Source organism: Betta splendens, chromosome 1 (genome assembly GCF_900634795.4).
Source record: "Betta splendens chromosome 1, fBetSpl5.4, whole genome shotgun sequence".
Taxonomy (NCBI): Eukaryota; Metazoa; Chordata; class Actinopteri; order Anabantiformes; family Osphronemidae; genus Betta; species Betta splendens.
In genome coordinates, this window is record NC_040881.3 from 6,209,919 (window position 1) to 6,223,811 (window position 13,893).

General features: G+C 46.4%; 3 protein-coding genes across 5 annotated transcripts; 2 read left to right on the top strand and 1 right to left on the bottom strand.

Annotated features, from left to right (window-relative positions):
* Positions 1–617: 617 nt before the first annotated feature.
* On the top strand, positions 618–2,904 carry ucp1 (uncoupling protein 1). 2 transcript variants are annotated; one of them, XM_029147366.2, is made up of 7 exons: positions 618–774; positions 962–1,095; positions 1,186–1,384; positions 1,484–1,681; positions 1,770–1,871; positions 2,170–2,350; positions 2,434–2,904. In XM_029147366.2, the coding sequence occupies exons 2-7, from the start codon at positions 970–972 to the stop codon at positions 2,546–2,548; spliced, it is 921 nt and encodes a 306-aa protein (XP_029003199.1). In that variant the 5' UTR covers positions 618–774; positions 962–969; the 3' UTR covers positions 2,549–2,904. The 2 variants fall into 2 exon arrangements, with proteins under 2 accessions (XP_029003199.1, XP_029003208.1); XM_029147375.2 differs by having other exon boundaries at positions 634–774; positions 959–1,095.
* Positions 2,905–2,963: 59 nt separating this feature from the next.
* elmod2 (ELMO/CED-12 domain containing 2) lies at positions 2,964–7,190 on the bottom strand. Of its 2 annotated transcripts, none has more exons than XM_029160945.3 (9): positions 7,033–7,190; positions 5,987–6,134; positions 5,881–5,909; positions 5,384–5,481; positions 5,119–5,248; positions 4,673–4,806; positions 4,151–4,219; positions 3,910–4,043; positions 2,964–3,794 (listed from the first exon to the last, which is right to left on the bottom strand). In XM_029160945.3, the coding sequence occupies exons 2-9, from the start codon at positions 6,129–6,131 to the stop codon at positions 3,643–3,645; spliced, it is 891 nt and encodes a 296-aa protein (XP_029016778.1). In that variant the 5' UTR covers positions 6,132–6,134; positions 7,033–7,190; the 3' UTR covers positions 2,964–3,642. The 2 variants fall into 2 exon arrangements, with proteins under 2 accessions (XP_029016778.1, XP_055366685.1); XM_055510710.1 differs by lacking the exon at positions 7,033–7,190 and adding an exon at positions 6,764–6,943.
* A 1,558-nt stretch (positions 7,191–8,748) lies between these two features.
* Positions 8,749–13,818, top strand: gprin3b (GPRIN family member 3b). The gene is given in 3 exon segments (XM_029152205.3): positions 8,749–9,239; positions 11,178–13,221; positions 13,223–13,818. Coding segments are annotated over 2 exon segments (2,130 nt in total). The 5' UTR covers positions 8,749–9,239; positions 11,178–11,262; the 3' UTR covers positions 13,394–13,818.
* Positions 13,819–13,893: the final 75 nt, after the last annotated feature.

Below are 13,893 nucleotides of genomic sequence, written 5' to 3' on the forward strand. Positions count from 1 at the left end.
ACAGCTCTTATCTGCACCTCAGTGAACTTCAGTCAGTAGCCGACATCCCATCGCTCTCACCCGCCTCCTCTCTGAGATTCATTCTTAAAATGAACGTCTAATTTCTGACTGTGACTGATAGAAATCACAGCCAGCAGGGTGTCAGTGGATTAGTAGGAGCCACGTAACAGCCCTTTAACAGGGCAAGGTTGACTATAGTCTCCTGAACAGTCATTTAGCCAATCAGCTCCAAATACTCGATCATCATCTGCACGCTGTCCTGTCATTGGCTCAGAGAAACCAGGCCCTCAATGATCAAGTCCTATTTGTCTTCATTATGACTTTTGTAAATCTTGAACAGTGCTAATGAATTAAAATAATTAATATGAAGTGAGTAAAAATAGACAGAACAAAACTATGAACAAATGCAAGACGGCAATATTTATCATTACTACTCAGGGTTCTATGGCAGGATGCAGCATGTTGAATAGGACAGCAGGAATGTTACAGTGGAGGTTGAGGGGTTGTTTTTCTCCAAAGTGTCTGCCCTCTGGCTTAAATTGAACATTGACTGTCTGACAGCCGGTGGACTTTGATTTGGACTCTGGGTGTAGAGGAGTCTACAGTAACGCCTCCCCGTGGATGTCATAAAAAGCCAAGCACAAAAAATATAAATACAGGGCAAAAGATGCGTCGGTCCTTTCTGTGGAGTAGGACTCTCTATGGATTAATATCTGGCCTCGCTTCTGCCTGCTAACGGACGACCAAGGAACAAGGGGCACCTTTTTAGACAGCGTAAGTGTGATGTGTGTTTTGACATTCTACTCAATGATTAGCACGTGAAGTTAACGGGCAGCTGCTTGCTGTGTGTGTGTGTGTGTGTGTGTGTGTGTGTGTGTGTGTGTGTGTGTGTGTGTGTGTGTGTGTGTGTGTGCGTGTGTGTGTGTGTGTGTGTGTGTGCATATACCTGTCATCCCAGCAGCAGAAACCATGGTGGGACTTAAACCCTCAGACGTCCCCCCTCCACTGGGGGTGAAGATGGCGAGTGCTGGAGCGGCGGCCTGCATAGCTGACATCGTCACATTTCCCCTGGACACGGCCAAAGTCAGGCTACAGGTACCTGTTCAACAGCGCCGAGCAGAGAATAAGGACAAGAATCCATGTGGTTTTAGCTGGTTCTAGCACGGAGCTGTTCTGTGAGCCCAGATCCAGGGAGAGAAGAAGGCGGTGGCAGGCATCCGATACAGAGGCGTGTTCGGGACCATCAGCACCATGATCCGCACAGAGGGACCCAGGTCTTTGTACAACGGCCTGGTAGCGGGTTTGCAGAGACAAGTGTGTTTCGCCTCCATCAGAATCGGCCTGTACGACAATGTGAAGAACTTCTACACGGGTGGAAAAGACAGTAAGTGGTCAGAACCTGAGCTCAGTTAGGAAAATGGGACCCATCCTGCAGAAGAGCAGCAGCACAGCCTCACGCTGCTCCTTGTCTGTCCTCCTCCAGACCCGGGCGTTCTGGTCCGCATCCTGGCCGGCTGCACCACAGGCGCTATGGCCGTGTCCTTCGCACAACCCACTGATGTGGTCAAGGTTCGCTTCCAAGCGCAGATGAACCTGGACGGCGTTGCCCGGCGCTACAACGGCACCATGCAGGCCTACAGGCACATCTTCCAGAACGAGGGCCTGCGAGGACTCTGGAAAGGTTCGCTCGACAACGAATGTTCCGAAGTCCCGTCAAAATGAGGGAGGTCTTTGCTAAAGTGTGTGTTGTTCCTCCGCGGCACCGTCAGGCACGTTGCCCAACATCACAAGGAACGCACTGGTCAACTGCACAGAGCTGGTCACGTACGACCTGATCAAGGAGGCTATTCTTAAACATAACCTGATGTCAGGTGAGACACACACACGCACACACACACACGCACACACACACACACACACACACACACACACACACACACACACACACACACACACACACAGGGCCTCACTCCTGATTGGGCAGGCGTCCGCACACCCTCCTACCCCTCCACTGCTGATAACAGCACACCGCTGCTGCAGCACATCAAGATACTTATCTGAATCCTATCTATTGCCCCATTCATAGCGTGCGATTATCTAATCAAAGTGTTGAGGGATCAGTAAAAGCCTTCTACTCTACTCACTGACATTCACGCTCTCACCCCACAGACAACCTGCCGTGCCACTTCGTGTCTGCGTTCGGCGCCGGCTTTGTCACCACCGTGATCGCGTCCCCAGTGGACGTGGTCAAAACCCGGTACATGAACTCACCGCCAGGCCAGTACAAGAGTGCCATCAACTGTGCGTGGACTATGCTGACGAAAGAAGGGCCCACAGCGTTCTACAAAGGGTAAAGCTCCTCTCATCCCCTCACATTACTTTACAAATCTCTATACTACAGCTTCACTCACTTTGGACCTTTGCTTGTTGCAGGTTTGTACCCTCGTTTCTGAGGTTGGGATCATGGAACGTTGTGATGTTTGTCTCGTTTGAGCAAATCAAGAGGGCGATGATGGTCACTAAGAAGAGGATAGAGGCCCCAAATTGAGATCAATGGGTTGGAGCTTCTGTGATAAAATCTACAGGACATGAGCAGTAGTTTTCTTGTCCTGTGCTGACAATCCTTTGGATTGGATCCTTTGTTGAAAAAGGAGTATTGGACAAACTACAGCACCTTGTGCTGACTTCACAGCCACGGTCCCTTTTTCCTATTTATAATCTGCCCATTGTCAAAGTAAAAGGCATGAGTACAACACTATACAGTAAGAACCTCCTTTTGGTCCTGTTTGCACTTTAAAATACATCGATCTGAGTCTGCCAGCTACACTTTTCAGGCAGCTGACGCTAGTGCACCTTTGTATGGCAATATAATTGGTGCCCACAATAAAAAACCTTTTGACATAATTCTTGTTTAACATCTGCTTGAGTCTCTTGATGTCTTTGACACAGACATGAAACAGATATTTCAAAACATCAAAGTGTTTATTAACCGAGCATTAAGTGTTAATCATTACAGGTCTCAAAAGAAATCAAAGCATAAAACATTAAAAATGCAATTTTGAGACATACATTTATATTTAAAAAAAACATAAAAGGGGAGGCAACCCTTTCATTTCCACATCACCTATATTACATCATACAGATGGCGTCAGTGGGGACACATTAAGTCATGCACAACGTTTAATAACACTGCACAATGGAATTTAAACCTTACATTTGAACTAAATGATTCCAGGTGTAAATACTACATTCCTGAGCAGGAGAGGTGAGAACAAATACAAACAAGAGCAATTCTCAATATCTGTCTTTGAACTGCAATCTTTTCATTTGGATGCTTGCTTACGAAGGTGCGTAACGCTTCAGTCCAGTCATAACCTCAGTCTCTGCAGCAATGCTCGATCTCCATTAACGTAGGCTAATAGCTCACTGGAATGGTCATTTGTGAGGTATAGGGTGTTACGCTTGTGCTTTAAAGCCTCAAAGTATCACACAACAAGGTAACAACTTTAATTTAAAGTTAGGTTCAGTCTGTTTTGTGCAGCACTGCTCACACTATCTTGCCTTCTTCTGGCTGAAGAAACAATGGATGCTGCAGAGACGTCAGGAGGACATGTTCATCTTTACAGTTAAGTAACTGTTGGTTTATGAGTGGACAGTCAATGTGAGTGACACACCAGGGTCTTCTAGATCTGCCTTGACCATGTTATGGAATTTTTCTCTGTACTGATTAAACTGCATGATGCTTTCTGGTTCTTCTGCCACCCAGAATTTATCAAATTCATACGCCAGGTAACCTGGAAGAGAGGAGCCATTTGTATATTTACAGTTTTTTATAAAACGGATACCCTCCAACAATCATGGCTTATTAGAAGGTGCTTTATTTTGCCTTTGAGATGCTATTTTACTCACAGTACAGCTGATGAAAGTGCTGAAGCTCAGGCGTTCCCAGTGCGGTGTTGTAGAAGTGTGGCTTCAAAGCCCCACTCTTCATGAGGCTGTAGGCCATCTCTGTCAGGTTGATCCCAACTATGGCATATGAATAACTGAAATGTGTAGAGTCAAGAAATAAAAAGATTAAATCAAAAAGTGACGTGAATATGCAGCTGTTGTAGCACAATTCTTATAGAAAATACACTTAAATATTCCTTACCCCAGTTTAGGATGATTTGCATGTGACAACACCTGACGAGCCTCCTCTGTGTAGTGTTCACTGAAAAAACTGTAGAAGCAAAAATATTTCTGTAGTAGCACTCCTTACTTCTTTACATGACGGAGAAAACATACTTTCAAATCAGAGTGAAACAAACTTTTGCAACTTGCTTTGCATCTCTGCCAACTGGAGTGCTCAATATTATGGTTTTGCATTTTAAGGTGGTGATGAGCCCTGGTGGGTTTAAACCTGGGACCTTGTGCTTCCCAGGCCTTGCTTCACCAACTGAGCTACCAGGTTACATTTATACCTAACCATTAGACACATACCCTACAATGTAAAAAAAGAGGTTTGGCCCCAAGTATAACACAGGATGTGTGCATAAGCCATATAAACCAATAATGCATCTATTTAATCAGTTACAACACATTTTCAGTATTTAGATTTGTAATTATGCCTTGCAAAGTCTTAGACTTAGTCCTAGATAAATAATGATTTCATTATTGTTTACTGAGAGCTCACACAAGGTTGATTAGGCCCAGCATCCCCATTCCTCTGAAGTCTGTCTTAGGGTCATCTCCTTGGAATCCAATGTCTCCCCACTGTTTGGTTATCCTTGATTCCAGTTTGACTGTTGGCATCAACAGGTCCCACAGCTGGGATCACAAATAAGGTGTTTAAGGTGTTACATTTTATTTATAGTATTAAAGCTGAGTGTGATCAGTACTGTACAGTCATAAATGCTCTCCAAAACATTATTTTAAGCAGAGAGAAAAACTATTTCCAGAATTAATTAATCAATCATTTAATTAATTAATTATGGTGTAAAAGGGCTTTGGTAGCTAAATATAGCTGCAGATCTGAAATCCTTACTGTGACGATAAAAAAGTCTACTGCAACCTGATTTTTGTGAAATCTAAGTATTACCTGAGCTATATGATGACAGTGATGCAAACATAAGCATTTACCTTCAGAAGCATTGCTTCATGTTCTACTTTCTCTGAGCTGAAGACTTCTTTTCTCAGCTCCTCCACAGACTTAAAGAGGCTGCTGTATCCTGTTATCTGTAACAGACAAGTGTGTAGGTTCTCCTTGAACCTAAAAATGCAAAATAGATTAAGTGATTGCATCTGCCACGAAATATAACTGCATATGATTCCATTCATTTGTTAAGGAATGAATTATATGTCATGAATCAATTCAAGTTCAGTAGTAGACAATAAGTATCCTTACTGGGGATCTTTCTCAGGTTTGATATCTTTCTCTTTCATAATTTGACCCACACATTCTTTTAAGTTATCTTTTCTGGCTTCCAGTGCGCTTCTTAAAACCTACACAAAAAAGATGAAATTACAAAAGAATAAATGATACAAAATCCCGGCACAGTGGTCACTAAGTAATCTACCCCATCAACAACAATTAAAAATATAAGCCTTAGAAAAAGATGAGCGAGCTCATGTGTCTCCACACTCAAAAGGACTGCTGGTTATAAAACGTTTAGTTAGCAACTATCATAAATGACAAGCAACGCTGACTCATTCGCTTGGCAAGTGTATTAAAAAATACAGACTGATTAACTTAGCAAAGTTTACACATACAGTAGTAAGTAGGTAATAACGATGTTATTACTGCTCCACACTGCAGTATTTGAAAAACTTGAGGAAACATATTGTGCGGTCATCTCTAACATACAATTTCAGATTATAATATTAATTGTAACATTTTCTTACCCTGCTCTTAGATGATCGAAGGGCATATTCTGCAATAAAAAACAACAGGTTTACTTATAGACCAAGAAGGATATTTGTAACACAAATAAAATAATAACTAATTAACCTGCTTTTGTTGTCCTTGTAGCCCCTGGACTGTATCCTGAGCAAACTCTTTGCAGCTCACATGTCCCTGTTGCGTGTCTGATCAGCCACTTTAACCAGTATCTCAGGAACGACGTGTAGACACAGTCCAAGATAAACCCCAACATTTTCTGCAACACAAAAATCAATAAAAGCAGAAATAACATATACTTCCTAAGTATTGTGGATGAGATACATAACTTATTTCACTTGATGAGGACATACCATTATGATAATGGAAGATCCTACAACTGGCAATTCAATACATTTCAAAGCCAAATAAACTGAAATCCACTTGGCATGAAGATTTCACAAGACCAATACTGTGAAGTAATCACACTTGTAGTTATTTAAGTGAAACAGCAAAGTCTGAGACTGTCTACATGGAGTGTATTTACTGTAAAAAAAATACTTGAGCTTGCCAGTTGCTTATTAAGAACATAAACGTAGTTCCAATAAATCAGAAGTTAAACATTGACTTCTGTTTTAACATTTAGGTGAAGGGCTCAATGAGGCGTGATTACAGACAAAAAAGACTACTGGTGGTCACGTGACTCACTGCCAATAACACTGCTGGCATCACTCTATATTAACCACAGCAACTAAATATAGAAGAAGACTAGGATCGTTGTAACATACTAGTACACACATGTTAGAGGACTAGACGGTACTGATGTGCACGCTACTGGGACAAAGCTATACAAAAGCAACAACAGCACTGCTCTAGTTAGCAGTGACGCTAATGCTAACCTCAACCTACCGTGCATTTTCATTTTACAGATACGGGGCGACTTTTGTGCGCTTTATCGAGCGATCTGACCACGGCGTACTAATGATAATAAACTGCCAACTAGTTGCTCCAGGCTGGAATGAATACACGGAGCTAACAGGCGTCCGGACGCGCAGATGTCACACTGTGAACTGGTGTCACAACAGGTTGTCATTGTATTGGCCTGTTAGCCAGCGACATTACGATCACTTTATTGCCTTATGTTGCAGACAATCGCTAATCAGTGGCTTTAAGCTTACCTTGGTGCGATCAAACACCAAAAGATTTGTCCAAAGTTGTCCGCACTTTCAAGCTAGCTACAGGCGTGCGCCGAGGTTAGCAACGTTTCTATTGACGACTGTCTGGCTGTGGTGCGTTCACGCTCGCAGCAAACACACGGCACTCAGATCAAGGGCAGTTGCTGAACATCGCGCACCTAGCGTACATGAATGCAGAACACGCTATTATGAAATACTCACATGTCAACCTATGCAAAATGTAATTAACAGGAAAGGGAATCAATTGCATATATGAGAAATCGGGGAAGAATTTATCTGTAACCCAAACGTGACTGGAGGTACTTGAATGCAGCACCAGCCAAAGTAACGCTGTGTTTTGAACGATGAAACAGCGTCACCTACCGTCCAGTCTCACCGTCTGCACGTCTACGCCTGTGGTAGTGGGTACATTCGGCCCCCTCTTCAAGTAGATGGGTTCACTAACAGTCAGGTGACCGTATGAACTATCTTTAATCGCTCGAATTCTTAATGCTGGCCACGTTTCTGCCTTCTGTATCATCAGTGTGAACAGGAGGCGCTCAGTCCTCACTGTCCTGCTGTTCTCACATTAACCACTAGATGGCGCTAGATTCACCATTATTTGACTGAACACCCTGATTTTAAACCGACGATTATATTATGTTAATTAAATATTGCGCTGGGTCTCTATGTCATGATGGTTTGCTGTATTGTAGTAATTGAAGTAAGGGTACTTCATTGATGCATGCAGCTTCCCCTGGGTTGCTGGCGCACTTTTAACATATTTGCAGCCTGCTGGACCTTGTCACCTAATCAGCCGCTGTGGGCTTTCAAAGACCAGAGGAACATCCCATACTGTACAATCACTATATTTGAGGTTATATTAGAAAACAGATTTCAGCCGACGTAACTACTTTGAAAATAACACCAGCATACATAAGTCTGGCCATCTCTTAGTAAAGATGCTGTAGATTATGGTGCTGAGGGACCTCCTTCAAACCCCAAACTCCCTATTTTCTCCAGCTTTCCTCCTTCTGTCTACTAAAATGCTTCCATTATTCCAAATGTCACGAATTCTGTCTTTTTCCTCCCTCTCTGTAGCCCCCTTTATTTCATTTTCTGTTATCACTGGAGTCAGTGCTGTGCATCTCCAGTCTGTGGGCTGTTGCTTCCTGTTGTTGCTGCGTTTGTTTGCTCCTGTTGTTCCTCTGTCTTCTCTACCTTCCCAGTCCTGCTGAAGCAGATGACAGCCCACCTTGAGCGTAGTTTTGCTGGAGGTTTCTTCTGTTAGAGGGAGCTTTTGCTATTTAGATGTATTTAAAATAAATATATAAATCAGGTATAAAAAACAAAAATTAGATCAAGGTCATAACTTCATCTCATTAATATTACTATGCTGTTGTACTACTATTACAAATATTATACCTAATATAATAAAGCAGGTCCATATGAAAAATATTTGTAAGAGTTGTTTGTGAATTTCATGCTTTGGTGAGTGCATGTATCAGATATCAAATAATAAACAAATAAAATTCCTGAATACGAAACTGGTTTATTGGGCGGAATTCCTAAAAACACAGTGAGAACGCAGACTGAATCTAAAAAAATCACACCACTGAGTTCAGTTGCTTTCTACTTGCGATAAAAATGGCCCAGCCAAAAGAACTATTTCCCTGCTTTGGCGTGATGCAGGCAGATGTTAGTGTGATGCAGACAGATGTTATTGCTGGGATGTAAACGCGATCACCATCCAGCGCCGTGAATACCTGCGGCCGCCTCCATTCTCACCCTCTCCCCCATTCATCCGTTCATCTGCTTTACTGTGCTGCACCACGTTTCCCGTGCTGCCTGCACCGGATCAGTCTGGGATAGCGCAACACTCCACGAGAGGTCCATTTTGGGCACGGTTCACTTTTTCTTCCCAAGCACCAAGCGGCGTTGACAAATCTAACGCAAGAACATCAGGTAGCGTCCGCCGGTCGGACGGCGGTGACTCATCGCGCGCAGTCGGCGAGTCAAGGTGCTCGCATTTTGCGCTTCGCTGGGGAAGATCGATACCTCCAAGACCCCATAGTCTGGTTGGAAGGCGTGGCCTGGTGTCACCGACACAGCGTTGATTTTCCATATTCATTTGTAGGCTTTGGGCTCGTCTCGGTGACACGGACGCGCCGACGGCACCCCACGGCACGGGACACAGCGCGTCTGTCAAGGTAAGCCGCCTCCGGTCGGCGTTAGGCTGCGACCCCCTCCGTCACACGCGGGGTTCGACGAGGAATTGAAGGTCAAATCACATGAGCAAATATCAGCGGGCGGTGAGATCTTGGGGAGGGACGGGACCGCAAATGTGGGCTGTGGTGGGGGGAAAAAAAGGGCACAATTAGCCTCACGTGTGCATCACTTAATTGCATCGCTCGCGCGTGCCGCGTTGCGTGATTTCACGTCGTGCACGAACTCTTGTGGTTACTCCCAAAGTGCTGCAGAGGGCGGAAGGAAGCGGGGCGTTTTAACAGCCGAGGACCTCATTACAGTCATGATGCGCTTTGTCAATAAATGTTTGCACTCTGACAACAGACGGGCAGATGCACGGTGGGAGAGCACACGCACGCACACGGTCCGCACCTGTCCACGAAGCGAGCGGCTCCGCCGCTCCGCATCACTTTACCTCCATCGCCATCGCAAAGATCCCAATCTGCGTCTGGCGCAAATGATTCTTCGGGATAATTGAGTCACAAATAGGAGCTGATCAGTGAGCGCGTGCCGTGCGTGGCCGTGCTGTACCTCCTCTAAACGAACCGTCCGACTTTAACGTTACTCTGATGGACTACACATTATGCAGCTTGGATTCTCATCAATATTGTCATGGAATGGAAACGAAACGGCCGCGCTCTGTGGAGCATGGAGTATGAAATGGTTGTCTGTGCTTATCTTACACGTAGCCCATAGGCTCTTATGTGTAATGAAAGTCCTGATCACAGTGTAATTAATTTGTCCCGTAGATAAGGATGAGTGCTGGCGTCGCTCAATGCTTTTACACATTCACAGACTGAGATGGACTCGTCATCAGGCCTGTGATGAAGAGACCTGCGAACACTGTAGATCATCGATTGATTACAGGGCACGGGGTTCGGTTTTAGGTTTGAAAATGGAAATGGACTCAAATGTATATTGCTTTGCCTGGAGTAGAAGCATGTTTTATGTTAGTAACAGCGTATTTACTTGTCGAGTTTGCCTTTAACGGCGCCACACAAGAACCCAGTTTACGTGATAGCAAACATCACATGGTGCGGCCTCTGAGGGAGCATCAGTAGAAGGATTCGTCAGTGGCTGAGCTTCGCTTCCGCCTTTCACACCGTACCGGTCTCCACTCCTGCTGCTTAACGAAACTCCAGCTGAGAAATGGGGGACACCAAGTGACACTTCAGGTGGAACGCCAGTAAATGTGGGACAGTCCCAGTTCTTAATCATACAAATGTCCCTGTAAGCATTTCCAGCCTACCTGCATCTGAAGCTTAATTCTGCACTTTAAATACTTCATCTCCTTGTTTATAGCAACTTTGTTTTGCTTCGGCCCGACACAGCATTTTCCTTTAGATTTGCTGGTCTGAATTGTTGTGAGTCATTAAACCGGATCAAGTATATTTAAATTCTCTAGTCGGTGTTTGTAAAACATCCACGTTTCAGTGAGCAGAAAACAGCTCATGGTTGCATTTATTCAGCATTACTGCATTGTAGACCTAAAAAACTGTTATGATTATATATTGTGGCTAAGACTATAATTGCACTTAGGAGTACAAATATATTCTGCTTATCAGTCAAAGCAGCTATTAGGTCAGGAACATATGGGTCATTTACTATTATTCAAACAACTATTATAGAGTAAGGTTCTTTAATCCACACAGCTTCACCTGTAAAGTCCAGTTTGACCCAAAAAGAAACTATAACTCCAATTTCTCCTTTCTTACATTGAAGCTGTCAGAAAGATGATAATTCTACTAAATGACTGTTGGTGATGTCATCTTAATGAGCGTATTCAAAGACTGCTTAAATGTTTTGGCTGTAGGTTCATTACGTAAACCAATGCTGTATTAATCATAATCACAGTCAGACTCATTAAAAAACAAACTAAATCTATTCTGTCCCTCTTTTAGGGTCTTCCTCAAAGGTACTGGTAGCATATTCTGTTTGCATCTTTGGATTACGGCAATATTTAAAGACTGAGACTCTGATTCCGGCATGGGAACGAACCCAAAAAGGACAGTGACAGTCCAGATGGTGCCTCAGCTGGCTGTGGTTGACACGCTGAGCAATAAGGAGCCCAATGCCAACTTCACTAAAGAGCCCAACCTCAAACTCTCCAAGGTCTGTCCAAAACCCAGCCTCACATCTCCCGATCACTTGCCTCCGACAGCCGCTCCCGCTAACGTCGGCTCGCAAACCCAGAAAACAGCCTCCACGAGAGGTGAACCGGAGCCCACGCCCGTCCCAGCCAATAGGAACCAGAGGATGCCGGAGCACGTGACCGGCGGGGACCAACAGACGCCAGACCTGTCTGGGGCAGGCCAAGGTGTGGGCCGGACGGATTCCAACGCTAACATGAACGTGTGGAGCCCAGCTGAGGAGCAGGATGTCTGTAAGGCCGGTTTGCCGTCCGCCGCTCCGGCACCAAAGGTCAGCGTGCAGGCCGGCGTCTGCAGGGTCCAAATGCCAAGCGCAGCAGAGGAGTGTGCGAAGCCCACGGGCTCCGCCAGAGCCGCGGAACCGGAGGACAGTAGTAAACACGCTTCTCCAAATAATACAAACCCAAACGCCTGTGAATCAAAGCAAACAGCATCTCCACTCCAGCAGGATAATGAAGGGATCCAGTCTGCTTCCACACACAAGAAGTCTAATGAGCCTGATCATAAGCAAAGTTCCTCACAAAGCTCTGTGAGTCTGCAGGAAAGTACAGAAGCTGCTCCTCCACCTCCATGTGAGAGCAAAGACAGGGCAGGGAGCAATTCTGCAGAGAGCGATTCAACTTCAACCCTCCCAGAGAAGGATGTGCAACCAGCAACGAGGCCACCGGTGTCCTCAGACGAGCATCAGCCCGTGTGTGCGCTGAAGGAGTCGGCGGAGCCGCGGGCTGCACCGACCACACCGGCACGGGCCCAGGACGCGGGCCCGACGGACACAGCGGGCGCTGGAGCTCAGCAGCAGCAGCAGCAGCACGACAAGCTCCACAAAGAGGCTTCAACCATGACCTCACCCCCCACAGCCAGGCAGTGTCACGATATGGAGGTTCAGGCAGTGGTTGCCGTGTGCAGCAAGGCCGTGTCCACCAGTCCCAGCCTGCTGCCCCCCGCCGCGGCCCGCACGCCCAGCGCCGGCGCCGGCGCCGGCGCCGCCCCCCGGGAGGACGCCATGAGGCTCACCGTGGAGGCCGAGATGTGCCCCGGCCACAGCTCAGGCCTGCGCTTCTACCCGGAGACGCTGGCTGTGGAGCAGCACGCGCGGCTGGGGGCCAAGCCCAAAGAGCCCGGCTCGGCTCTGTGCAGCATCCAGCCGGTTTATCAGATCAACATCGAGCACAGCGACCGCAAGGGGAAGAAGGAGACGGGTGATTCCCAGGACAGAAGAGAACTTCAGACGTCTACAGCAAAAACGACCGCTGCCGAGGCTTCGAGTCTCAAATCAGGGTCCCCCCCAGAGACAGAGTCTGGATCAGCTGACAGTAAAAACGCTGCTACAGCGAAGTCCAACCAGGCTCTGCCCTCAACCACGGCACCACCGCCACACGCCGCCGCCAAAAAGAAGGGGGACGCTTCTAAAGACGCGCGCAAGGAAGCCGCGAGTAAAGCCAAGACTAAGGAGACGAGCTCCAAGAAACAGAAGGTCGAGCCGGAGCGAAGCCCGGAGGACGAGGAGCAGCCGGAGAAACAGGGAAAGGGAAAAAGCGTCCACGACGTGGTCTGGGACGAGCAAGGGATGACCTGGGAGGTGTACGGCGCTTCCCTGGACCCGGAGTCGCTTGGCTTCGCCATCCAGAGTCACCTGCAGTGCAAAATCAAGGAGCAGGAGAGGAAACTGATCGCCCAGACCTCCATCCGGAAGTCGGTCTCCGGCTCGCCGCAGAACGGCCGCAAGAAGAGGAGGCACCCCAACATTTTCAGGTCAATGCTGCGCAACGTCAGGCGGCCCAACTGCTGCGTGCGCGCCCCCCCCTCCTCCGTCCTCGAGTAGCTCTGCGCCGGCGCAGCCCGTGTCAGACGCCCCCGTCCCCAGAGCTGGAAACGTCCTCCTCCGTCCGCGAGTGCGACGCCGCGCCAGGCGCCGGCGGGGCGGCGATCCCGCCAGCGAGTCCGTCCACCGGAATGTTGTAGCATAAAGAGTCGCCGTGTCTGTGAAGTGTGTGAAGGAAGGTAGGAAATAGACAAGTATGAACAAAACCATGTATTTTCTAGAAATAGATATTATAAACAGAAAAAAAAACCTTTTGACAGTTTTTAAATAATCAATGCAATAATAGTGAAATGCACGTATATTAGTTCCACAGCCGGTTCCAGACGTCACGGACCGTGGGTAGACATATTACTTACTGTCAGAGTATTAGCGCACACATATTAAACCAGCATCCCATTGGGTACAGTATGTTTGTGAGGTGTCTGGGGACCTCATGTGACGCCGTAGTTACTTCTCATGCCCATTTATTCTTGGTGATTCATTTTGTTGTGGAACAAAGCGACTGTATGCAAACGTGCGCTGTTCAACTCCTGTTCTTTGGTTTGATATTAAAACAACAAAACAAACTCAGCCGGTGTCAGAGACATGTTGGATGCTCCTCAGTCCTGTCATATTATTATTACTATTATCATTATTATTATTATC

Bases quoted from the DNA above. Each gene is read 5' to 3' on its own strand.
- ucp1 (XM_029147366.2), top strand. From the start codon at position 970: ATGGTGGGACTTAAACCCTCAGACGTCCCCCCTCCACTGGGGGTGAAG. The intron at 1,872-2,169 runs GTGAGACACACA...CTCACCCCACAG, and splicing joins TAAACATAACCTGATGTCAG to ACAACCTGCCGTGCCACTTC. The intron at 2,351-2,433 runs GTAAAGCTCCTC...TGCTTGTTGCAG, and splicing joins CCCACAGCGTTCTACAAAGG to GTTTGTACCCTCGTTTCTGA.
- elmod2 (XM_029160945.3), bottom strand. From the start codon at position 6,131: ATGTTGGGGTTTATCTTGGACTGTGTCTACACGTCGTTCCTGAGATAC. The intron at 5,482-5,880 runs GTAAGAAAATGT...TTTTTTGTGTAG, and splicing joins TTCGATCATCTAAGAGCAGG to GTTTTAAGAAGCGCACTGGA. The intron at 4,807-5,118 runs GTAAATGCTTAT...TTGTGATCCCAG, and splicing joins ATGAAGCAATGCTTCTGAAG to CTGTGGGACCTGTTGATGCC.